At 40.0% G+C, this 26430-nt stretch overlaps 1 protein-coding gene across 1 annotated transcript in view; it reads right to left on the bottom strand.

Moving 5' to 3' along the window:
* eys (eyes shut homolog) overlaps positions 1-26430 on the bottom strand; it is a 271877-nt gene that overhangs the window by 100555 nt on the left and 144892 nt on the right. The window contains exons 24-27 of the mRNA XM_079634848.1: positions 25974-26119; positions 21446-21617; positions 19449-19527; positions 4453-4652 (exon numbers count right to left, since the gene is read on the bottom strand). Coding sequence (XP_079490974.1) covers positions 4453-4652; positions 19449-19527; positions 21446-21617; positions 25974-26119 — 597 coding nt within the window. The remainder of the gene's footprint in view (positions 1-4452; positions 4653-19448; positions 19528-21445; positions 21618-25973; positions 26120-26430) is intronic.

Here is a 26430-nt window from a genome sequence, read left to right on the forward strand (position 1 = left end):
TTACTAGCCTACCCGCAAGTGCAGAAATACTACTCACACAGGTCAGTTTATTAGACGAATGAAACTTGTGAGGTAGCAGCGCTGTTTCACTTGGTCTACACTATCACACTAAACTGCATTTGAGTGTGTTGAAAGTTATAATGTTATTCTATGTGTTCGTTTGTTTGGCTATATGAGCCTAGCAGTAAGCTAGATCAACATTAGAATAACATACAGATCATATTCTAACATTTCATCATGTTGAACTATATAACATTGATTAGTTTTATGTACATTTGCTCACCTGTCTAATAAAGTACATGTTAGAGCTCTGTCAAGTCGAAGTTTGTCACGGACGTGGAGCTCTCGGCATCTCAAAAATGCCACGTTGATAATGATCCTTGTTTTAGTTCTCCTTTTTTCCCAAAAGTTTGCCATGGTCCATAATGTTTAAATGAAACAACAACAGCGTGCAGCTTGACGTTGCACTACGCAGTTGTCCACGTCTGTCGCCATGGTTATTATGGCAGTAGGCCTACTACCCATACTGTCTATGGTACTACAGAGTACTACGAGCGGAAACTAGGGATAACGCGGATTTTGCGTCATTGACAGGCAACATTTTTTTTCCGGGACGGACCATTATTTCAAATAGGAATTTCTCTGAAATGAAAAATCTTTGTGAACTTTTGGGATATTGTAAGTACACAACAGCAGGAAATATATCATACTGTGCAAGTGATTTTTGGATATTTTATCACAAAAATCTTACATATTGTATCTTTAAGATTTGAATATTTAAGGAGGAAGTTCTGGAAAATTACACTCAGTTGACATAATTATGGTCATATGTGGATTAAGGCATTTTGTAGTTGATGTAGTGATTACACTATGAACGCTGATGATTTTGAACAGATTGTTGGTATAATAAGGGCGTTTTCACACCTAAAAGGTGTGAAAGGCACAATGTTTGTAATGGCTGACATTTTAATGTTTGGTTCGGACCAAACTGAAAAGTCAGAAAATCCGGACCAAACAAGGTACAGTAAGTGTGAAAGGGCCCTAAAACACTTTGAGCGGTACACACTTAAACACTACAAGACGCATTTTGAAGAGTATAAATGCAGCTCTTATACAGTGCTAATACAGTACATTTTAAAAATTATTTTGCATAAATAAAAAATTAACTAATCTGAAAAGGTGTAATTCAAAAAGGAAAATGTTTGTTTGTCCCCACACCAGTAAAAACAGATTGCACATTTCAGTGACAACAAAGTGAATGTTGCCATTTGATATCTGTAAGAATATCAGCAAGATATTAAGTAAAGATGAAACACACTGACAGATATTCTTTCCAAAGTGTCCAGAGGCGTTCTGAAGCAGCACTTATTAAAATAATATCTGTAACGGTCCAGTCAGGGGGTCAGAAAAAAAAAATCCTGCATTGTGAACAAAGATCTCACCAGAAACATGCAAGATATAAAGCAAAATCAGCAATTATGAGTCTTTTGTTTTATTGACCCAATAAACAGTATATCATAAAAAATGTTTTAATAATAAAATTGATTTAAATATATATGTATATCCTATAAATATATTTAGATATAGATCCTATATATATATATATATATATATATATATATATATATATATATATATATATACATATATACATATATATATTTAAATCGATTTAAACTTTATGATATACAGTGTATTGAGTCAATAATAAAAAAGACCATCAGATTTTAAATGTGTTTCATAATTACTGATTTTATACATATGTATGTATCGTTCAGTCATGAAACTCTAGAGGGTGCATCTTCCTTACATGCAATTTTCAAGCAATCACATATTTGCCGCATGGCAAAAGCTGATTGGCCTCTGCAGATCCTGCAGCAAATGAAATTGTTTGCTCATTTAAATAATTTGGTTCGTTGTTTGATTTAGGATATAGTCCTGCAGTGCGATCAATCAGAGTTCCTCTGAAATCCTCCACCTCCAGCTCCACCTGCCTAGATCTGCTATGGGATTTATGCATGTTTAATCATGCAGCAGCAACATATCTTTTGTAATTTACATAAAGATGATGTAATATTTTTTTTCCCTTTCTGTGTCAGTTTTGATGGCTTTCATATCAACATGTCTGTTCTGAATCTTTCACATGGCCTAATATGCAAAATGAGAAAAATTTGATGAAATGAAAAAAAAAAGAAAAGAAAAAAGATTGAACACTGATTAAGCTCACATTTTTTTTGGTCTTTAATGTGTGCTTTTGTCCATTACCAAATGAGACAGGCTTAAATGCAATCAGCCTGTGAGTCATCAGTCTGCAAGTGATTTCAAATGAGAGTAAACACAAAATGGGATGGGGGCGTTTGTTTTCCATTTGAGAAAATCAATCCAATGAGGCCTCATTTGGACAGACAATGCTTTCTCATTCCACAGCTGTCTGTCCGTCCGTGCATCTGTCCAGCAGACATGATGAGAATTGCAAATAGCATTATCGGCCGGGCTAATCAGAGAGTCTGGACAGAGGGCTTATTCACATTAGAATATTGTCTTAGGAGGAAGAGATAATGAGATATGTTATGTGTTGGATGGGCCCTTTTATGCAGAATGTGTAATGCGCCACAACGCAATTTCAGCCCTTCAGTTCAGCGATAATGTTGTAGCAGCTGCTGCATAATCAGCCACTCTGGCAACCTTACAGACCTTTAAAATGAACCAAGAGGAACCGTGGAAATGTATCTGGATCAGTGTCTGGCAGTAACCAATTACAAGTTATATATTTTTAAAATAACGTAAATCTAATTTAATTTTTAGTTTGTTCATTTTGTTAGTGGTGTTTTATTTGCAAACAAATTAATGGTTTAGTTGATCAAATTATTCTCATTCTCTTCCATACTTAGTGCTTTGAGTCTGAATGAGAATCAATGAACGAATCTGAACAAATCTTTTAGGTGAATGGTCTCAAAAGTTTGAAGTCACTAAGATAACTCAAAAGCACTACCACTATTGTTTGTAAGTAACCCATGAGAGTTACTTTAAATGATGAATAACGATATTAATATTTGGGGCATGATAAGATTATCCCATAATATTTGAATAAATATTATTTTGTTTAGCGATAGCTACAGTTTAAAGGGGTGGTAAAGTATGATTTCACTTTTCTAACTTTAGTTAGTGTGTAATGTTGCTGTTTGAGCATACACAACATCTGCAAAAATTACAACGGTCAAAGTTCAAAGCAAAGGAAGATATTTGCTTTTAAAGAAAAGGACTACAACAAACGGCTGGTAGGGACTACACAATATTCCTCCGGGTTTAGTGACATCAGCAAGCCTAAAATGTACATAAACCCCGCCCCCGGGAACACGCAGTCCATGTTGAGAAGAGGAAAAGTTGGCTCAAACTTTAGCATCTGTCTTTTCACATGCAATAGAAAGTCACTCTGTGTGCATCTCATAACAGTTCCTATACGAGCGATTTATAGATAATTGTGACAGAATATCCTAATAAGATAGTTAACTCCACATCAGCAACATAAATTCATCAACTAACCATTCAGAGACGTCCTGTTGCATTGTACATGTTGTCACTTCTTCTTGAGTCTCTCCATCTTTGTCTGACTCCGTTTTAACATTAAAGGCAGAACAGTTTCTGTCATTTTAGTGTGTCTGCGTGAGGTAATCGCAGCTGCTAACACACAGGAGCTCTTGAAACCCCGCCCTCTGCAGCAGCTCATTTGCATTTAAAGGGTCAGGCACAAAACGGTGCGTTTTTGCAAACCCTCAAAAAGTGACAACTTTAACATGCTATGTAAAAATATCTGTGAGGTATTTTGTGCTAAAACTTCACACACACACGCTCTGGGGACATCAGAGATTTATTTTACATCTTGTGAAAAGGGCATTTTACCACCCCTTTAAAGAAATTAAATTATTATTTTCACGTGATCATGTGGGCTCTCATTTTAGATGTAGTAGTTCAATGGCATTTTTCCACCCCTTTAAAGTAGCTGGTTACACTTTATTCTGATAGTCCACTTTAGACATTCTACTAATTATAAGTTACTTTTCAACTACATGTCAACTAACTCTCATTAGAGTATTAGTAGACTGTAGTAGACTGTCAGTAGACTGGTAGGTTATGGTTATGGTTAGGGTTCGGGTTAGTAGAATAAGTTGACTTGTAGTTGCCAAGTTACTTATAGTCAGTAGAATGTCTAAAGTGGACTATCAAAATAAAGTGTAACCAAATAGCTTCCCCAACACTGATCTGGACTGCATGCATTGCATAAAAGCATTGTAAGCATAAGTGGATTGCAAAAATCGACTTAGGCTTATATGGTTTTGGGAAATGTACATCTTAGGATAGTAAATACTGACAAATCAACTATTGTTAAACATCATACAGAAAAAGATCAGAAGTTTTGTCTAGGTTACATAATGTCTAAAGTATTGTTTGCACCTGCATGTGAAGTTGGCCCCTGGTCCGTCCACGCATGTCCCTCCATTGAAACACAGGGAGAAATTAAGAGACGTCTGCAGACACACATTCTGGTCAATATCACAGTTCTTCCCAGTGAAACCATCTGCACATATGCAGGCATATTTGTCCAAAAGATCCACACAGGAGCCTCCATTAAGACATGGATGAGCCTCACACTCCTAACATAAAAAAAATAAATAGAAATTAGCGACCTTGATACAAATATATATAATACACACAACATGCACACACAATGTATATATTACAATATATGGGGTGGAACAATCAATCAAACCATCACAAATACTATTTATCTGTCTTAATGGATGTCAGATTTAGGATCAAAATGATTTCTTTACACAAAACCAATAATTAAATAGTATTAAAATATTGCTTAGTATTACAGTAAATTTCAAAGATTTGTAGATGACATAAACGAGTAGATTAGATAAGTGTTTACTATAAATTTTCACTGAATCACTAGTTTAATGCTTGATCATACCACTTTCATAGGGCACTAATACAGTTTTTACTGCATGCTGAATGGCTAAATTTAATTACATTTCTGTGATTTAAAGATGTTCATATAAAAAAGATATATGGCACATTAGTGGAGTTGATACAGTAAGTGAGTATACAAACAGAATGGCAGATCTTGTCCTATAGTCATTACGGGAGCGAACAGCAGCTAATGATTTATTCCAAACAAGCCTCTGAAGTCCTCCAAGCGACCAAGTGTTTCATCTCAGGGGTACATTTAAGGCCATGCTAGGTATTAAATCAATTAGGGATAGAAGTATTTTAATCAGACACTTGTGTTTAGATGATTCCATGGTTGTTATTCAGAAGAACAATCCCCATCCATACAGCATCCAACATCTGTTTGAGTTAGTTAAAAAAATTGTTTAAATTCCTATTGTAAAAATTATGAACAGCATGGACAATGTAAAAACATATAAAATACATATAAAATATGCAAATAAAATATATACCGGTACTTAAAAAGCACACAAACTGTTATAGCATTGATAGAATTGTGTAATACTATGATTACTGTGCAATATGTTGTTTGCTTTTGTAAAATTACAGTTTTTCACTTTTCAGTTCTTCAATTTCCTCTCTTCTCACAAGATTACGACTGTAGCCCTTGTTCCCTGAGAAGGGAACGAGACACTGCACAAATCACTTTGGGGAACGCCCTTAGTGTAGCGGCTCTGAACCATGAATGAAACTAAGCCAATCTTGATTGGTGTTGTGTCATGACGTAATGTGTGATGGCATACACGGAAGCTACAAAGAGACGCTGGCACACAACAGAGTTAGCTTCTGCGATGAAGCAAGTCGCTCCCAGGCAGGGGAAGGCGTGGCGGAGGGAAGCAGTGTCTCATTCCCTTCTCAGGGAACAAGGGTTACAGTCGTAACCCGAGACGTTCCCTTTCGAGGGAACTCGAACTGCGTCGACTACCGGCAGTTTGGGGAACGAGTACCCACTATGCCACAATGAGCCCTGTCTGAAGCTGCGAACAGGCACACTTAGGATGAGAGCACTAGAGTGCCTGGCGTAGAATGAATGTCCAAGCTATAGAATCTGATAAATGTATGAGGGGTGGCCCATTCTGCTGCATCGCACACTTCTTGGATCAGGGCCCCTGAAAGGAGGGCTCTAGAGCAGGGGTTCCCAAACTTTTTAGCCCGTGATAAATGCGCTGCTGCCCTGCGACCCCGCACCTCTCCCGCCCCACCTCAACAACCCCTCCCGTCGCGTGAAATGTACAGCAAATCGATTTTATGCCCAGTCTCAAAGCACACAAAGTTATATTTTATTGTTCTATGCGCAAAATCAGTGTTACAATTATGCATGAGCAACTCGATTTCCACCTGTTCTCTCTCAGAGAGTTAAGTTGTTTCCACAGTTGATAGGGAAATACAAGTGTTCGCACCCGCGCCTCCGTGCCATGCAGTGCGCGCTCACACTCTGCACGAACCCTTGGATATGCATCAAAATCTTGTGTTTATTTGTGATAATCAAATAAAACCCTGTATAACCCGTATTATGACTGACATTTGACTAATTGCTGTGTTCCTTTTTTGGATACAAGCGTCTTCTAAATATGTAGCCTTGTAGGCTGATAATAATAATGATAGGCAAATTATTATTATTATTATTTCCGTTTATAACTATAGAGTTCACTTAAGTCATTAATATGTTTATCATAAAATAATTTATGAATGCTTTATTTTTAAGCAAAAAATATGCAAAAAAATGTAGCCCTATTTTATCCAAAACTGTAAAAAATAGCCTATAAAAATAAAGCATTGATAAATGATTTTATGATGAACATATTACAGTCTTAAGAAAACTAATTTATAGTTATAAACTCAAATAATAATAATAATTATTATTACATTTTAGGCTACATATTTGGAAGACGCTTTTTAAACTGAGCGGACGGATTGCCAAACCGTCGCCACGGATTGTTTTTTTCTCTCCCACAGGTGACCACCCTTCCAGATCCAGTATTTATGTATACAATAAATGTTAAACTGGAATAAACAAATGTAATGTGTAAGACGATTTTAATAACTCAGCAGCTTGAGAAAATAAATCAAGATCACTAAACAGACTTATCTGAAACGTCTAATTCTACAAACACACATTAATACCTTGCCTTTGTTCTAAAGCAGAACTGACCGATAACTTGATCAAACAGAGAAGACTACATTTTTTAAAACTATGAAGAGGGCAGTAATTCAGAGGACATTGTGTCACCCAGGTACATTTCATTTGTTCAACTGTTTTAAAAACTATATCAGAACTACTTTAATTAAACTATGACCGAATTTACCATAACAATATTTACAGACAAAAAAAACTGAATATTTTCACTAGCCATAAGACTCTGATGTTTTGACCTCAGTTCATGTGTTTAGTTTTCTTTGTCTCCTTAATCAAACACACCTGATTCAACTCATAAGCTCATTGTTAACCAATGTGATGAGCTGATGAGTTAAATCCGGTGTGTTTGATTAGGGAGACAAAGAAAACGTGCAGTGTTGGGGGGTCCTTCAGGACAGGTTTGGGAACCACTTAAATACGATGGGTGCACGCTGTGCGCTGAGAAAAGCAGATCCAGTCTGGGTTTAGTTTTGTAGATGGCAACATGGAGATTATCTTCCACGTGAAGACGCGATCTATGTTTATTTTTTATGTAAGTCAGTGCGGAGAAAGTCTTCTCGCATAAATAAGTTGATCCAAATGGCATCAGTGTATCCAAAGCGGCTTTGGAAAGCTGCGGGTACTCATCCTTCACCGAAATCCAGAACTCATCCAGCGTTTTTGAGGCAAAAACGTGTCCTCAAGGTTCGATCAGATGAAAGTTCAATCAGCGCGTCCTCCGTGTCACACGTCAGATGGTTTGTGGTGGCAGTGAAAGGGGATCGAATCCAATCGTGTTTTTCTTGCGTACCTTCCTCTGGAAAGTACTTGTTAAAATGATCCAGAAGGGATTGGAGATGCTCAGTAATAGACTCCCTGACAATATTTACACTCAATGCATTTTCCTCGAGGAATTCGTCTAATTTGGTGAACATGTCTATGCGCCCAGTTTCCACCCGATCTCTCCAGCACTCAACTTTGCGCACAAATGCCTGAACTTTATCATTAAGAGACAGGATACTTGTATTTTCGCCCTGCAGTGACATGTTAAGTCCATTCAGTTTTTCAAATATAGATGACAAATGTGCCAGCTTTGTAACCCAGCCAGGGTCAGTGAGGTGCTCGGCGAGAGGAGATCTTTGGTCAGTGAGGAAAATGCGCACCTCATCTCGCAGCTCATACAGACGGCTCAGCACATTGCCCCGCGATAGCCAGCGGACTTCTGTGTGGAGCAGCAGGCCCTGGTGCTCTGATCCCATTTCATTGCAAAGAGTTGAAAACAGTCTCGTGTTAAGTGGTCGTGATTTAATGTGATTGACCATTTTTACTGCAGTGTCAAGAACGTGTTTTAACTCAGGGTTCAGTGTTTTACATGCGAGGGCTTCTCGGTGTATGATGCAGTGAGTAAAAATGACATGAGGTGCCACTTGCAGGACTCGTGCTTTTAAACCCTTATTTGTTCCGAGCATTGCTCCTGCACCATCTGTGCACACTGACAAGCACTCGCTCCAAGAGAGACCCTCTTCTTTTAGATTGCAGTCCAGTTTGTTAAAAGTGTCCTCACCAGTGCACGTTCCCTCCAGCGGCACGCAAAACAGCATTTCCTCGTTAAGCTTCCCCTCAAAAATGTACCTGACAAAAACTAAGAGCTGGGCGGAATTGGAGACGTCGGTGGACTCGTCCAATTGTAACGAATACTTCCCTCCTTTCACTGCGTCAATGAGTTGACGTTTGATGTCCAGTGCCATGTCACTGATGCGGCGGGCTATAGTCCCGTCTGAGAGCGGCACCCATTGGAGCTCTGCGGCCTGCTTATCACCATGCATAATCCGAGTCATGGCTATTGCCGCTGGCTTGATTAAAGTTTCACCTATCGTGTGAGGCTTTTTAGTTTGTGCAATTAGATATGCCACTTCATAGGAAGCCCTCTGAGCTTTAGCGGGGATTGTTGTTTGTGTAGTTAGGAGTTTCTTTTTCCCTCGTAACTCTCCCTCTTTTCTGCGGAAAAACTCGATAGGTTTAGCAGCGAGATTGGGATGTTTAGTGTTTAGTCTCCGTTTACGACCTGACACACAAATCCATACCTAATAAATTCCTCTCTGTATTTTCTTGATTTGGAGTAAGCCGGATCCGAGTGATGGGCTTGGCGGGCTCCACCCTTAGCAGAAGTGGAGGGCATTTCTTGCGGCTCACCCTCACTACTGACCTCCGCTGCCCTCTTGGATGTTCCCTCCGCAACTGCAGTCTTCGCACCATCAACCGGCCTCACATCTGGCACATGTGACTTTTCACCCCCTCTCGGTTTTTCTGTTGTAGATATTAACCACCGTTTCATTTTAAAGCAGGTATTATTTGTTTGTAGCCTCCAAACATATTTAGCTTTAGCAAACAAGCGGGAAACGTTGCTGTGCGTGATGTACTTGACTTGACAACTTGATTGTGATTGGCGCTGACGTAATCTCGTAATGCTGGGACAAAATTACAAATTGAATTAAAATATATATATTATATATATATTTTTTTTTATCTGACTTTCTGCAAACACTATTTAACAAGTATTGAATTAAATTAATTGCAAAACATATATATTGGGCCTTTATATTTTTTCCACTTTTTTTTATAGAAATCATCTCGCAACCCCTACTTTGGGAACCACTGCTCTAGAGGATGCCATGTCTCTGGTTGAATGCGCCCTCACGGTCAAAGGTGAAGGCAAGCTGTGCACCTTATAGGCCATAGAGATAGCATGAACGACCCAGTTACTGATTGTCTGTTTGGATGCGAGAAGCCCCTTCTTGGGCGACCCAAAGCACACAAGCAACTGGTCTGACTTCCGCCATTAAGAAGACCTCTGGACATAAATCTTGAGAGCTCTGACAGGGCAGAGCAAATGAAGTTCATTCGCCGTTGCGTGAGGTGGAGGATGAAAAGCCTGCAGAACCGTAGGCCGTGCCACATTAGATGGCACTTCAGGCACATAGCCTGGGATGCAAGATAGCCTTAATGTTGCCTGGAGCAAACTCCAGGCACCCATGTTAGACATAGAGAGCACCTGAAGATCTCCTACTCTCCTTAGAGAAGTAATGGCTAACAAACAAAGCTACCTTGAGGAAAGGTTCTTGGCCTCAGGCGACTCCAGGGCCTCGACCAGCCCTTCGAGAACCACTGCCAGGTCCCATGTGGCAACTGTGGTACGAGCCGCAGGTCTCATTCTCCGAGCCCTACGGAGGAAACGTACGACCAGCTGATGTCTCCCCAGAGGCCCATCACCCAGAGGAGCATGGAAAGCCGCAATGGCAGCCACGTACCCCTTGAGTGTTGACGGGGTAAGACCAGCCGAGAAGCGATCTTGGAGGAGCTCCAGCACTGAAGCCAACCAGGCAGTTAACTGGGTCCACCTCACGCTCTCTACACCAAGTGTGAAACACATTCCACTTTAGGCCGTACAATCTCCTCATGGAAGGAGCTCTGGAACTGAGTATGGTCTTGACCACTCCAGCCGACAGGCCAGCCTCTAGGGTACTGAGCCCCCTCAGGGGCTAGGCCCAAAGTTCCCACAGGCCTGGTCGAGGGTGAATATTGAGCCCCCGGCCTGTGGAAGCAGTTCCCTCCTCAGAGGGATCTGCCAAGGTTGGCCAGGCAGGAGTGCTAAGATGTCTGAAAACCATACTCAGGCCGGCCAGTACGGGGCTACTAGAAGTAGCCTGATCCCGTCTCGACGGACCCTCTTCAGAACTCCCGGGAGCAGAGCGATCGGGGGAAAAGCGTACAGACGTAGCCTTGGCCACACCTGTACCATGGCATCCAACCCCAATGGGGCTGGATGGGTGAGAGAAAACCACAGTGGACAGTGGGATGTCCCTCGAGACACAAACAAATCACCTTCCACTGGGACAAACTTCTCGATAGCGGCTTCACCACCTCTGTGGGAAGTCTCCATTCCCCGGCCCACAACAGGATGTCTGCTCTCTGATTCTGGTCCCCTGAGACGTGCATTGCTCTGAGAGATAACAGTTTCCCAAGGGACCACAGGAGGATCTGCGCGTCAATCTGGATAGAGGGCGCAATCTCAGAACCCCCTGATGAATCAAGTAAGAGACCACCGACACATTGTCTGTGTGGTGACCCCTGAGGTCTGGGTGGAAGCTCCTCAAAACCCTGCCATCCATGACCGCGCCCCAGCCCGTGAGGGAGGCGTCTGTTGAAGCGGCTTTCCGGCGTCATGACGCTCCCAGCACGGGGCCTTGGGACAGAAACCAAGCTTTCTTCCACATAGATAGGGAACGAAGGCACCTGCGCGTAACCCTGATCATGCGGATTGGTTTCCAACCACCACTGCAGGGCCCTCATGTGCAGCAGCCCGAATGGAATGATGTTGGACGCTGCTGTCATGAGCCCTAACACTTTCGGAAAATGTTTTACAGTGATGGCTTGGCCTAGCTTTATTCTGGTCACCGTGGCCAGGATGGACTCGATCCATGCAGGAGACAATTGTGCCCGCATCGTGACCGAGTCCAGCATCACTCCCAGGAACGTGGCTCTCTGGGCTGGAGCCAACATGCTCTTTTTCGTGTTGAGTCTCAACCCCAGGCCTCTGGATGTGGGCAAGGACAACATCTCGATGCCGAACTGCCAGCTCTTGTGACTGGGCCAAAATCAGCCAGTCACCCAGAAGCCTCAGCGGTGCTAGAGCTGCATCCATGCATTTGGTAAATGTGCGAGGAGAGAGAGCTAGGCTGAATGAAAGAACCCGATATTGGTACGCTTCGCCCCGAAAGCAGACACAGGTTCCCTGAGGGCTACGTGGAGGAGCGATTTTCGAAATTCGACAGTGGCGAGGCTGAAACATCCGACAGTGCACGGATATACGTGTCGAGATATTTCTCAATGAACACACAGAATCTTTATTGCAGAGTGGACCCATAATTTACGTGCTGCCTCAGCAAACGTGAGATCCGAGCCACTATAGATTCTGTATTGCAATGCAGATCTTTAATCCACGCGCTGCCTCGGCAAACGCAAGATCCCAGTCACAGAATCTCTTTTGCAGAGTGGACCCATAATTTACGTGCTGCCTCAGCAAACGTGAGATCCGAGCCACTATAGATTCTGTTTTGCAATGCAGACCTTTAATCTACGCGCTGCCTCGGCAAACGCGAGATCCCAGTCACAGAATATGAAAGCTTTAGCATAAGTTCTGCCAGGAAGACTCAATCGTTACGTCACTTATTACCTTCTCATCTATCCAATCATATTCTTATACTTGTGGTATAAAAGATCGGTACTAACACGTCTGAGTTTGCAGATGCTGACGCTTCCATTCACCTCCATCCTCCCCACCACCACCAAGACGGGTCTTTCCCTCCATCCTCCCCAATACCACCAAGACGGGTCTTTCCCTCCATCCACCCCACCACCACCAGGATGATCCCTTCCCACACCTTGCAGGGGGTCGGCTGCGCCCCTGCCTTCGTCTTCAGGCAGGATATGCAGAGTCCAGACCCTCGGAATGCAAGCTAGGGACGGGGCCTACGCCAAAGAACTTGATTGCTTGCTGGGCTGTTAATAAATGTTTCATTGTCACAGTATATATTCTCCCTAGTCTTTCTGGTAGAACTTTATTGCAGAGTAGACTCGTAATCTACACGCTGCCTTGGCAAACGCGAGATCCGAGCCACTATAGATTCTGTTTTGCAATGTAGACCTTTAATTTACGTGCTGCCTCGGCAAACGCGAGATCCCAGTCACAGAATCTTGCAGAGTAGACCCGTAATCTATGCGCTGCCTCTGCAAACGCGAGATCCGAGCAACTAGATTCTATTTTGCAATTCTTATGGGACAAACAACACCAAATAAGACAGACAGTTTGACACAGAGCGCTTGCTGAAGAGCAAAAAGCTAACTCTGTTGTGTGCCGGCATCTCTTTTTAGCTTCCGTGTATGCTGTCACACATTACGTCATAATGCAACACCAACCAAGATTGGCTTAGTTTCATTCATGTTTCAGAGCCACTACGCTAAGGGCGTTCCCCAAAGTGTCGGTAGTCGACGCAGTTCGAGTTCCCTCGAAATAACCCGACAATATGTCTGACCTTTCCATCATCTTAGTTGTCATTAGAATATGAAGGTATATGAAGCTTACTCTCTTACTTTGTCTCATGTGAGGTGCTTTTTTTCATAATTTCTAACCAATTCCCATTCATTATTGCGACAGCATCTACTTTGCAAAATTTTAAGCCAAGGGGGACATTATTAGATCTTCAATACAAAGACAGTTTTAATATCATACCATGTCTAATACAGTAAGCACAACATTTCCATTTTGCCATATATTTTTTTTAATTCTTCTTACAAAATCTTCCACTGACAATGAAAATCACTCATTTGCAAATGGATATTGGACTAATATTTTGTTGTTGTCATAGTACTACATAAACAAATAAAAAATTAAGCTATGATTGAAATCTGGTTTCTTATACTCTGATGTGTCATGTGAGAGACAGGTTTAGTTCAACTATGTTCAGATTCAGAGAAAATAATAATTCAAAAACAGTAGTTACTATGTTTTGCTTATAGACCACAAGCGGTGAAGATGTAATAGAATCTTTATCACACGCAGGTCCAGTTGACCTTGTTTCTGTGACATTTAGATGTCCCCTTTGAATGCTGCTATGAACTTGAACCGCATCCTGGGGATAAGTGCCTTGCTGAAGGGCACATTGGCGATGGCTTATGGATTGTTCCTCACACTAAACTAGCAACCTTTCAGTTGAACCAGTTGGAAAACCGAACCAATTAACAACCTAGACACTACCAACCACTAGACCACACGACTCAAAGACAAAAATTATATTAAGAACCAAAGTTATGTTAATTTATGAACAGAGTTTTATATTATTTAAGCTTGTCAACGGATTGAGAGTGCACACAGACACAGACACACACTAGTTTTATTTTAGTTTTCAGAAAGGAGGACAGGGGGCGTGGTTGGGGGAGGCGTGGTTAAGGGATGGGGGCGTGGTTGGGGGCATGGTTGCATCAAAAAATACTTGACAAATGCATTCACAACCTTGCAACTATTGTACTTTAATACATAAAGTAATACATCCTTTCAATGCTTGGCCCGGAACAATAGAATAATATATATATATATATTTTTATAGTTTATAGTTTTATAGTTATAGTTTAGCTTTTAACACCTTTTACATGACACTATTTCTTTTCATGGCCATAGGTAAAAAAACAAAAAAACAAATCTACTACACTATTTTTAGTAAAAAAAAAAAACATTTCAATCCTCCTGATGTTCTCTTGTAGCCTATACTTTCCTTATGTGGGCTTCTAGGTCGCTAGCACCTTTATTTGACACTGACACGTACATGGCAGCTTTGCAGATCATGCATTCTGCTTTACACGGATCCCGACCAAAACTAAAATATGGGAATTTTCTCTGTAAATCATCTCTGAATTACCATTTGGGCTTTTTTTTAACGCTGTTAGCTACTTACATCTTATTTCGTGCTTGACCGTAAACTGAAGCGGCGAATCATGCTGCTAAAATTCTGTAAACAAAGTCCACCTACTTTGATTTGATTGGTCATTTCAAATATTCTGACATTGACGAGCAGTGACAGACCAATGAGGCTGAGATGAACACACACACACAGGCCTCTGTTTTCTGACGTGCTCTCTGCTTGAAGCCGCTGCGGATTGAGGAACGCGCTGATTATAACAAGATGGGGTGAAGCCGAAGCCGGTTTCATATGTTTTGTGTACAAAGGCAAGCGTCAGTCAATTTAAAGTACACGCTTAGTGGTCCCATGAAAAACAGTGAAACCCGGACATTTTCATGAATTTATAAAATCCCCCTGGACAGTACGTAAAAACTGGACATGTCCTGGCAAAAGAGGACGTTTGGTCACCCTTGCACGCACAGACGCAAAAATAATTTATTATCAGTATTTTATAATAGATGTGGCCCACTGGCTTTCAGTCACTTAACGACAGACATTTGCCAACACCATATGAGAGCATCGTGTTAAAAGCAAATAGAACTCATTATAATCACTGACGCTGTCTACAATTAATACAATATACAGATGCCCATTCACTTTCTGAAATACTTCACGTACTTGAGTCTGTTCAGTCTAATGGTGTCCAGAATTGCGTCAGAGGATTATATGTTTGTTCAAAATGTTATTTTTTTTTTGCAAACGAGGCACTGTGTAATGGAGAGTTTGCAAAGAAACTTGTTCATTGAAGCAGCCAACTGTATTTAATCGGACAGCAGCTGCATCATAAACAATTTCATAATGCTTTTTCTGATAATGTTTTCAAAAAACTTGCATTGATACTGTTTCCTATGCATATGACATTAGCCAATCAAGCCTCAAAGAAGCCGCCCCTTAAAAGCGGGTCATTTCAGTCAGGGGTCAAGGGTCAGAATGAAGGTAGAAAATAATAGTTTTTCCGCATCTCGTTTTTAATATTTTTAAAATATTATTTTTATATTTAAAAATAATATATTAATTATATTAATTATATTTAATATTTAAAAAAAGGCACGGGTCGCGAGGACGGTAACGTACGTTCCTCTGCAGAAAAACAGCCATCCAGCCGGTAAGCGCATCGATGCTGGTCTTTCTCCGTCGACGCTCACGAGCGGCGGGGGAGGGGAGATCCTCGGAGCTCGCCCATACCTCGCTACCCGAAGCGAGGAGAGAACAGCAGTCGTCCTCCACAGACGCGGCTTCACCCTCGTCCATGACGGACGTGGCGGCACACTGCGGCCCTTGTCCGTCGGTCAGAGAGTCCAGCGAAGCGGGCGGAGAAGCTGGCGGTAGCAGCGGCGAGCTCCTCGTGGTGGAGGGAGGTTCCGGGCTCCGCTAAGCACGGCGCTTTTCACGGCGCGGCACTACAGCGGGCGGAAAGATGCAGCTTCAGTAAATGAACGCCAGGCGAGTCCGCAGAGTCACCGTAGGCATCAAATCACAGTGATGGCAGCCGCCATCGACGAGAGCTGAAGCTGCGTGATCATCACCCAGGCAGGAAACACAAGCACGTGGTCCCCGTCGCTGAGCGGGGCTCTACACGAGCCACAGGAGGTGCGAGGCATCTCTGTGTGACGTGTGTGACGCAAAACTGTGTGACACGACGGCGAACACACACACAAAACACACTCACATAATGTAAAGGATATTCCACGCCGGAGAAGCGCAGCAGGGAACGGCGGCTGAAGGCGGCGATGACCAGCGGCTTCAGGTAAGAGGCGCGTCCTGCTGAGGTGCTTGTTTCAGACGGCTGTGGTGGCTCGAATCCGGTCCTACGATGCGTGTAGCTTCGTGAAGAATAGAAAATCAGAGTGGAAGACAGCTATGCTCATATTTATAGGCCTAGACCACGCCCGTTTCGCGAAGCGTCCTCATTGGTCAGCGTCACTGGCCTCGCATAGGCTGTGCTTTTCTGGCGGAGCAGAGCGTTTTACATATTTACAAAATTAAGGATTAATTTTAGGCTTCAATCTCGAAAAAGAAATATCTTTCCCGTAGCGTCGCTTCGACGCAGTACTCGTTCCCTCTCCTAGAGAGAACCGAGGTTACGTTAGTAACCGAGTACGTTTTTCCACATCTCGTTTTTAATATTTTTTTGTGCAAAAAACTTTATTAACATTATAAGTGAACCTCAAGGAACATATTAAAATAGTTTCAAAAGTCCCCCTTTAAATTGATGGCTCTACAGAAAATATTAAGAAAGGCACTTCTCCGGTTATTCACTGGACTACGATTTTTTTTTTTTTAATTATGTAACTCACTCATCAGTAGTATACGGCCCTTTGAGTAGAATGTCTTTATTGTAATTTGCTGGAGTTTTGTATAAACTGCCTATTTTTATTGTCCAAAAGTTGATTTCTTAAAGACCTACAATATGTTCTGCAGTATGGCTCAAGACAAAGAGACACTGTTTTGTTATTCACCAACCATACGGGAGAGAAATGACAATAAACCAACTTGATTTGACAAGGATCTCCAGCTGGGATAATGCCTGCACACCCCCCAAATGGCAGCACAACCTAACCACTCCATTTGATTGTTAAGGCTACTGAAAGTTTAACACAAATCAACCCATTTTTAGGAAAAAAGGCACAGACAGCCACTTGTGGCAGTGCTTGACGTCAAAAAGTTCCTGTCAATAGTGGGTCTAGTGATACTCAGCTTTTACCACAGAAAAGTGTGTGTCAGAGCTCTTGTTCACAGACTCCAGTTCGTACTTGTGTGTTGCTATAGTCTGTCCTAACAGTTCCCTGTCTCCAGAATGAAATGTGGCGGCCACGTCTCAGAAACTCACTGTCACTGTTAAACCTTGAACTTTGATTTCATTGCAGCCTAGGGACTCTTTAGATAGACACGGCCCTCTCCATCTGGTATAATGTGCGTATTCATTTTTGATTTATGATTCTGTGAATGAATGCACCATGCTTTACAGTCTCAAAACAGTTTGTATTTCTGCATATCTACATTCTGTTTATTGGCTTTCATATGCTAAATAACTTTCAGCTGAAGATTTTCAAATAAATTTGCATTTCCTGAAGGAAATACCAGTGCTGACAAGGCAAGGAGTGAGTAGTGTGCAAACTTTTCGGTTTTGTCATTGTTATGACACTCACTTTCTGCCCACTGTGTATAAGAATATACATACAAGGATGGTGATATGATTAGAAGCAAAAAAGGGCAATCATTATTCACATTCATCTAAGATGACCAATAGGAATTCAAATGACGTCACCACCGTTGGTTACATAATATATGGGGAACATTCTGTCAATGTAATAAAAGAAAATCTCAAATTTAAGAATGATTATTATAATCAATCAATCAATCATTTATTTATATAGCACATTTAAACACAACCGAGGTTGACCAAAGTGCTTCACAAGCAATCAAAGAAAAACAGTAGAACAAGTAAAACAGATACAGCATGCATATATAATAAAAAATAAGAACAGGCGAGCAGTAATAATATAGCAAAAAAATAGTTATATAGTGTTAAAAGCCATGGAGAATAAATGAGTCTTTAGCTGAGTTTTAAAAATGTAGATAGACGGGGCATGCCTAATAAACGTCGGGAGGCTGTTCCATAGCTTTGGGCCAGCGGCAGCAAAAGACCGATCGCCACGTTTTTTTAGTTTTACTTTAGGAACTGTTAGGAGGCCGTGGTCACCGGATCTCAGGTTTCTAGATGGTGTATAAGGAACCAAAAGTTCAGTTAAATAATGCGGTGCCAGATTATTCAAAGCTTTGTAAACAAATAATAAAATTTTAAACTCAATTCGGTACTTGACTGGTAGCCAATGAAGAGACATTAAAACAGGTGTTATATGGTCAAACTTACGCTTCCCTGCAAGTAATCTAGCGGCCGCGTTCTGAACTTGCTGCAGGCGGGAGATAGATGATTGAGTACTGCCATAGTACAATGAGTTGCAGTAATCAAGTCTACAGGTAATGAAAGCATGAATGGCTATTTCTAAGTTATTTCTTGAGAGAATGGATTTTATTTTACTGAGAAGGCGGAGTTGATAAAAACATGACTTGACTACAGCAGAAATCTGTTTATCAAATTTTAAATTTGAATCAAATAAGAAGCCCAAGTTCCTAACGCACTTTGAGTTATAAGGGGTAAGAGGGCCGAGGTCAAGGTCATAATCGCCGTTATCCTTGGGGCCGAACAGAATAAACTCAGTTTTGTTAATTATAAGATTTTAAATAGGCTGGTAAATAATTTATAACATTTTCTATTTGTTTTGGGCTTTACATATATATGAAATCAACTTTATATAGAACAAAACAATCAAAAATTATATATATATACACACACACACAAAGTATATATATACACACACACACACATACACAGGCGAAACTCGAAAAATTTGAATATCGTACAAAAGTTCATTTATTTCAGTAATTCAACTTAAAAGGTGAAACTAATATATTATATAGACTCATTACATGCAAAGTGAGATATTTCAAGCCTTTATTTGTTATAATTTTGATGATTATGGCTTACAGCTATGAAAACCTTTTCACAATATTCTAATTTTGATTTCAGGGTTTTCATAAGCTGTAAGCCATAATCATCAAAATTATAACAAATAAAGGCTTGAAAAATCTCACTTTGCATGTAATGAGTTTATTAGTTTAATCTTTTAAGTTGAATTACTGAAATAAATGAACTTTTGCACGATATTATATTTTTTCGAGTTTCACCTGTATATACAGACATGCTCACATATAGACACATACTGTATAAACAACATGCTCACATTAATGTTGATCTCGCATCTGTGACCAGTCCATCCAACCTCACATTGACAGATGTATGCATCTATTTTATCCAGGCAACTGCAATGAAAAAAGAGATTATGTGCTCTGACGTGCAAAATCTGCATTCATCATTTGTGATTTATGAGAGATGACTGTACATATAGATGAAGCTACAACCTCAACCACATTTACTTGCAAAGTGATTTCTGAGGCTTTAGATTATAAACACACACGCACCAGAACGACAGGACTAATAAAACAATAAGCTTGTATAAAGGATTTTCATAAGTGAGGGTCTTGTAAATAATATATGGTCAATTCATATGATAAATGTTAGAAAGTCATGTTGTATGGCACTGCAACTCTCACACTCTTGATAAAGTCACATTGATGGTTAATTAATGTGCAAGTGCAACATTTACTAGGCTGTGATTAAACAGCTCATTTCACGGTTTAACAGCAAATGTCAGGTGACAACCCGTATTTTTTATCCATCCTAAAAACTCATAATCAGCATAATGGCATTATAAAATTTAAAGATGTGTCTATTTATAAACCTATGCATGTTTATCTGCATGAACTGTGTCCCCTTTTTATTTCGAGATTTTACTGGGCTCAACAATAAGGATGGTCCCGGGCTGGTGTGAGAGTGTTTTGACAAGCCAGCATAGATATTTATTAATCAGATATGTGTGATTTTATGCATATATATACTGCCTGGCCGAAAAAAAAGTCGCTGTTTAGATTTAAATAGGCAAATACTAAAGAGTCTCTGATTGGATCATTATTGCTGTGATTATTATGTTTCTAGCATGTTATATGTTTGGCAACAATTCTTCTAACCCTAATTGATGGAGTGTGTAACTTTTCACTACTTAAATAACCATGGCCAGACACATCATGGCCATATTCCAGGATGACAAAGCCAAAATTCCTCAGGCTCAAATTATGAAAGAATGGTTGGGAGATAGCATGAAGAATCATTTTCACACATGAATCGGCAACTCTGAGTCCAGACCTTAAATTCATTGAAAGTCTTTGGGATGTGCTGGAGGAGACTTTACAGAGGACCAAAAATTGATGCACCTCGTGATGGAAATAAATGTAGTGATGTTATTTCCATCAAGAGGTGCATCAGTTTTTGGTCAAGACCTTGTGTGGAAATGATTCTTCATGCTCCCTCCCAACCATTCTTTCACAATTTGAGCCTGATGAATCCTGACATTGTCACCCTGGAATATGGCCATGATGTGTATTCCTACATGATTGTTTAAGAAATGAAAAGCTACACACTCCATAAATTAGGGTTAGAAGAACTGTTGCCAAACATATACTGTAACATGCTAGAAACATAATAATCACAGCAATAATGATCCAATCATAGACTCTTAAGCATTTGTCTACTTAAATCCAAACAGTATTTTAGCAGGCATCAGTGTGTTAAAATATGTACAAATCATGTCAGCATTTTTATGCATAGGTATGTTTGACTTTATTGTTTATGGTTGTCGTTGAGTTATATTATAGCTGAACTTTTTTTAAGTACTTATTTTTTTAAGTACAAATCTGAACTACTGATCCAATCTGGACAGTAAAATAATATTCTCATTGTTGAGTCCTGTTATAATCCCTTTTTAATACCGTAACAAATATGAGATGTTTCCCAGGTATGGTTCCCAAGGGAAAAATCTGTTCTACCCAAACTGTGACTGTTTAAGGCATTAGTACTTTATATAAAATCTAATTATTACTGTAACTTGGTGAGATGAATAAAGTGCAAGAAACAGCTGGTAATGACTAATTATGTTGTGTTTACCGAGTAGCAGACTGCCAAACAGTTAATTGAGAGTGAGCTGGCAAGAAGGATTGCGAGCACATTTCGTTTTTTAAAAGACTCAGAGGTATCGTCTCTTTCAGAATGGCTGTGATAGCCTACAAAGCTCTCAATCACAGAGCTTGAAATTCACATCGTTACAGCTCAGCAAGGTTAATGTACCTCCCATGAACACAGGGGTTGGATGAGCACTCATCAATGTTTCTCTCACAGTGATAGCCCATGAAACCTCTGGAGCACACACACTGGTAACCATTAAGACCGTCGATGCACCTCCCATTGTTTCGGCATGGATTGGATTTGCACTCATCAACGTTCAGCTCGCACCATTTACCTTTGGGGAGAACAAAATCAAAGCCATATAAATACATTATGTTTAGTATTTAGAAATTCTTGGAAATCAATGTGATTGATTTGTTTAATGGCATGTCGGAAATCAAGGTGAAAAAAAAAATACATGAAAAAGGTAGTCGTATATGAATGACAGTTCAATACAGATAAGGCTTTAAACAGTGAATAAAACCTTTAATAAGGATAAAATGCACATTCATAAAGAATGCTCTATTACTCTTTAAATTAACTAGCAATGTTCAAAATTATATTTCAGATCTAAAACTCAAGTATTTTGTGAGACATTAAGGACCTTGACATTGATAGTACTTAAAATTGCAGCCTATTTCTAATTTTGCTTTGTGACCAGGTAACATAGGGTGCATTATTCTCTAACCTAGATTTATGACCAAGCTGAATGACGTAAAATCCACTACAAAAAGGTTCAGTAACAAACACCCTAATAGGCCATAATTTACCTGGAACAAACCTGTAAATTCAATAAGTTGAGAAGAGCCAGTAAAATCTAGAGGCGAGTAAGACTCCGTAGACACCCTGGGACAGGTTGACAAATGACAGAGATAAAAACGAGAGCCAAAGAGATGCGATACTAAAGAGCAGACAGCCATTATTCTTCCTCCCTGTAACTATACACAAACAAATGGAACCATTTCCAAAAGCCCCGAGACATCTAAATAAAGAGCATCTTAAACATTATGAATCATATGCTGATATTACAGGAATGTAAACTTAATTCACGCTTGACTACACAAATAATTCAGTCACTTTGGGCGAAAGCGACGCCATCAGCCGCAGTTCAGGTCATGCACTGACAATAAATTAAAGCTTTATTTCAATTACTCACGGCTCAAAATGCAAGCCAGCGAGAAAACAAACATCTAGCCGTGATGTTCCTCACTAAAGTAGTTTTCAACCTTTTTTTAGCGCAGTTCTTCACGCTGAAGTGTTTTGCCGCGTCTCGAAGGCAACGTGGATAAATAAAAGGAACTAAAACATAACAATGAGGCAAATCATTAACATCTTCTAATTAAAGTGTTTTCCCAATTGCTCATTCACGGACCATTGTTAATTCCCTTCACAGTGACCTCCTGGTTAAGCCGTAATGAATTTATTTCCCTGCGGATAGTCATCCGCAAACACAACAAAGTGTCAGTGTATCGACTGGGTATGAATTAACTGTAAAAATCGTATTAACCCCAAAACACGAAGCGTGGTTTTTGATATTCAGTCATGACATGCTGTTTGTAGTCAGCCATCAATCAAGCACTTCGTATCTCACTGCTTCGCATGACACTGTTAAGACTGTAGATTGTGAGGAAGTGCACGCCAGCCTCACTTCATAGACAATGCATTTACACTGTCAGCGCTCCTAATGAGATTATACAAAACCCTCTTAATCGGCATTTCCTTGTCTGATTTGACAAATAATGTGCCGTCCTATCAGAATTTGTAGAATATGAGAAGCCAAGCAGGGGAGAGATTATAAAGCTGTTGGGTTAATCCTAATGTTGGCTTTCTTAAGGGTGCTCACTGTACTCATCTGAGAGGAGAGAAAAGACCATATAATCTTCTCCTCCACTCCTCAATTACTCCTCTCTGCAGGAACTTCTCAAACCCACAGCGACTTATCAGATTTTTATTCCAAGAGAACAAAAAAGAAGAAGAAGGGAAGAACTGAAGGAAAGCAAAGAAAGCCAGAGAAGGAAAAAAAACTGAAAATGAGAAATAAACTCCACAGAGAAGATGAAATAAGAGAGAACGATGCTATAATCAAATAGTAATAAAACAGACAGACATTGTGTCAACTTTCTTTGCCTTTTATATATATATATATATATATATATATATATATATATATATATATATATATATATATATATAAATATAAATGCCTCATTCTATTATATTCTATTTTATTCATGGAAAGCTGCCTATCACAATGAAGAAGACACTTACTAGATCCAAGCAAGATAGCAAATAACGTAACTTGACTGAACGAGGCACATTATGTGGTGTGCTTGAGCAACACACCATTTCAATTAAAAAAATCATTTCGCTGCAGATCAGCCATAGAGACACGTCGGATGGCAGGATGCCGCATTTTGCCTTTTGTATCTGTGATTCCGCCTTCTCGAGAAGTTGCGATGCCGTTACATGTCTTATTAGGGCAAATATTTCCTCTGAGCCCCAGTTGGTTGAACCAATCCAGAATATATCCTCCAGCCTGAGCTCTCGGGGGATGCGTCCGATTCCTCAGAAGAGCTCAGAGCTGAGAGGAAAGTAATGACTGGTGCAAGGCAGAGTGGGGCCTGATAATAAAAGAGGTTTCTGTGGGAATTAGGGCCTGTGTGTCAGGCTGAGCTCTCCCAGGAGTTGCAGTGCCTCTGAGATTTCCTTCCTTCCCCTTGGTAGGATGAGGATAAATTGATGATACAGTACAAAAGACAAATGAAATTCATCTTCAAGCTGACTGATAGCGATTGAGATTACGCGTTTCTTTATAAACAGCATTGATAAGTGGGATAGCAGCGTAATGTCCTTAGTATTCTTAGGTTTGTATGTAAATTGAGGTTTGCACATAGGTCCTAAAACATACAACGTCTATGTATTGACGGTATCTGAAGTGTAAAGTCTTCACAGAGGTGCAAATGTTTACAAATCTTTGTGAATAGTTTGATTTTATTGTATTTTTATTAAAAGAAAACTATTAAATATGTTTAAAGACAGTCTAAAAAAAATATTTGTTTGAAGATTCAGTCTCTCTAAGCCCTGCCTTTCCGAGAGCTACTCTGCTCTGACTGGCCAGATGGCCCAGTCTGTTGTGATTGGTCAACCGCTTACAGCGCGTGTCGGAAACAAAACCCCAATTACCATAATTGAATTTCAGCTCCGGAGACTTCTTAAATCCTCAGCAATTGTACACAGTAACGATGGCGTCAATTTTACAAACTCATTTCGAGCGCGAGTTTTTCACGAGTAGCCAATGAAGACCATAGCCTGGCATTGTGTAAGTTTGTTACATTGTTACATATGAATGTTACGGAAGTAAAACTGTTATTACTGACGACTTGTTTAGGCAGTTCAGAATAGGTTCTTTATTTTGTGAGACAATAACTTTATTTGTCGTGGACTTTGATCTTTAAGACTTTGCAGAATTTTTACATTCTCAAACAGCTATATTACACACTGCATGAAAGGTAATATCTGAAAAAGCATAATAGGGGCACTTTAAATGAAAATAAGTCTCTTGTGCTCACAAAAGCTGGATTTGTTTGATCAAAAATACAGTTCAAACAGGAATATTGTGAAATATTATTACAGTTTAAAACACCTGTTTTTATTATAAAATGTAACTTTTTCCAGCGGTGGAAAAGCTGAATTTTCAGCATCATTAATCCAGTCGTCAGTGTCACATGATAATTCTGATATGCTGATTTGCTCCTTTAAAAATGGGGATGTCCTTTGATGGGGAACATCTATATTAAATAATTTTACTCAAGAAAATAATAATTCAAAATAATATTTAAAATTACTCAATCAACCTCCACCAATTAGCCTACACAAACAAAGCTAAACTTAAAGGGATAGTTCACCTAAAAATTACAATTCTGTCATCATTTACTCACCCGCAAGTTATTCCAAACCTGTATGAGTTTCTTTCTTCTGCTGAACAGAAAATAAGATATTTTGAGGAATGTCGGTAAACAAACACCTGATACCTGATACACCCGATACCATATTCTTCAAAATATCTTCTTTTGTGTTCAGCAGAAGGGTAAGATCAGGTATCTGGTATCTCCTTAAGAGATCAGTTTACAGCATATTGGGAGTGCAAACAACTTTACTTTTATTAGTCTCATCTGGATTTCATTTATAAGTAAACTTGGCCTTCAAAAATGTTGAATCGTTTTTAATGCCCCATCATTTACTAATAAACAAGAGCCTGGATATTGATTAGTTTCTGAGTATTAAACGTATTCACCTGTAAGTTCAGTTCTAAATGAATAAGGATGAGATCACCCAGGAAATATAGGAAAATAGTGAAAGTAAAAAAAAAAGAACTGAGGAGGAGACAAGGAAGTACTTGATTTAAAATGCAGAGGATGAGGAGGAGGTGTTTTGTTAACTCAAGGTGAATCTGTGCATGTGAGAGAGTGTGTGTGCAGATATTGGTGGGAGTGTGCGATCTAATTAAAGTGGTAAATGTGCTGAGGAGCTATTTGTGTGTTCTTTTCACTGAAAATCTGTCAGGTTGGGGGAACGTAGCCCGTGTAGACACGATAAGCCCTGGTTTCTCTCATTGATTTTGTGTCTCGGGCTCTGGCCCAGGGGGTCGTACCTGAGAAGCCAGAACGGCAGACACATATGAATCCCCCAGGTTTGTTGATGCACACAGACTCATGCAGGCAGGGGGAAGCTTCACATTCGTTTATGTCCAGGTTGCAAAGCGTTCCAAAATATCCGGGGACACAGTTACACTGGAAACTGGAAATGCAAAAAAAGAACATTCTTAGCAAAATCTTCTTTCTGACCGCACAATTTAAATCCCTGCGTTAAATGTTTGCCAAACAAAACCACGCCACAATCTGCATGGAGAGTTAAGAAAACTGACTGACGGGGGAAAAGTCTGACAGACAGCAAAAAGATCTGAAGTGTGTGTGTGTGTTAATCATGACTTGGCTGCTTCTATCTTTGGACAGAATGACTGACAAGCTGATTCGTTTTCAAATATCCTGTCACCAGTCTAATATGTGAGGACTTGGCCAGTTCAGTGGTTCTGTGATGGAAGGGGTCTC

This window comes from Phoxinus phoxinus (genome assembly GCF_949152265.1).
Source record: "Phoxinus phoxinus genome assembly, chromosome: 14".
Lineage (NCBI taxonomy): Eukaryota > Metazoa > Chordata > Actinopteri > Cypriniformes > Leuciscidae > Phoxinus > Phoxinus phoxinus.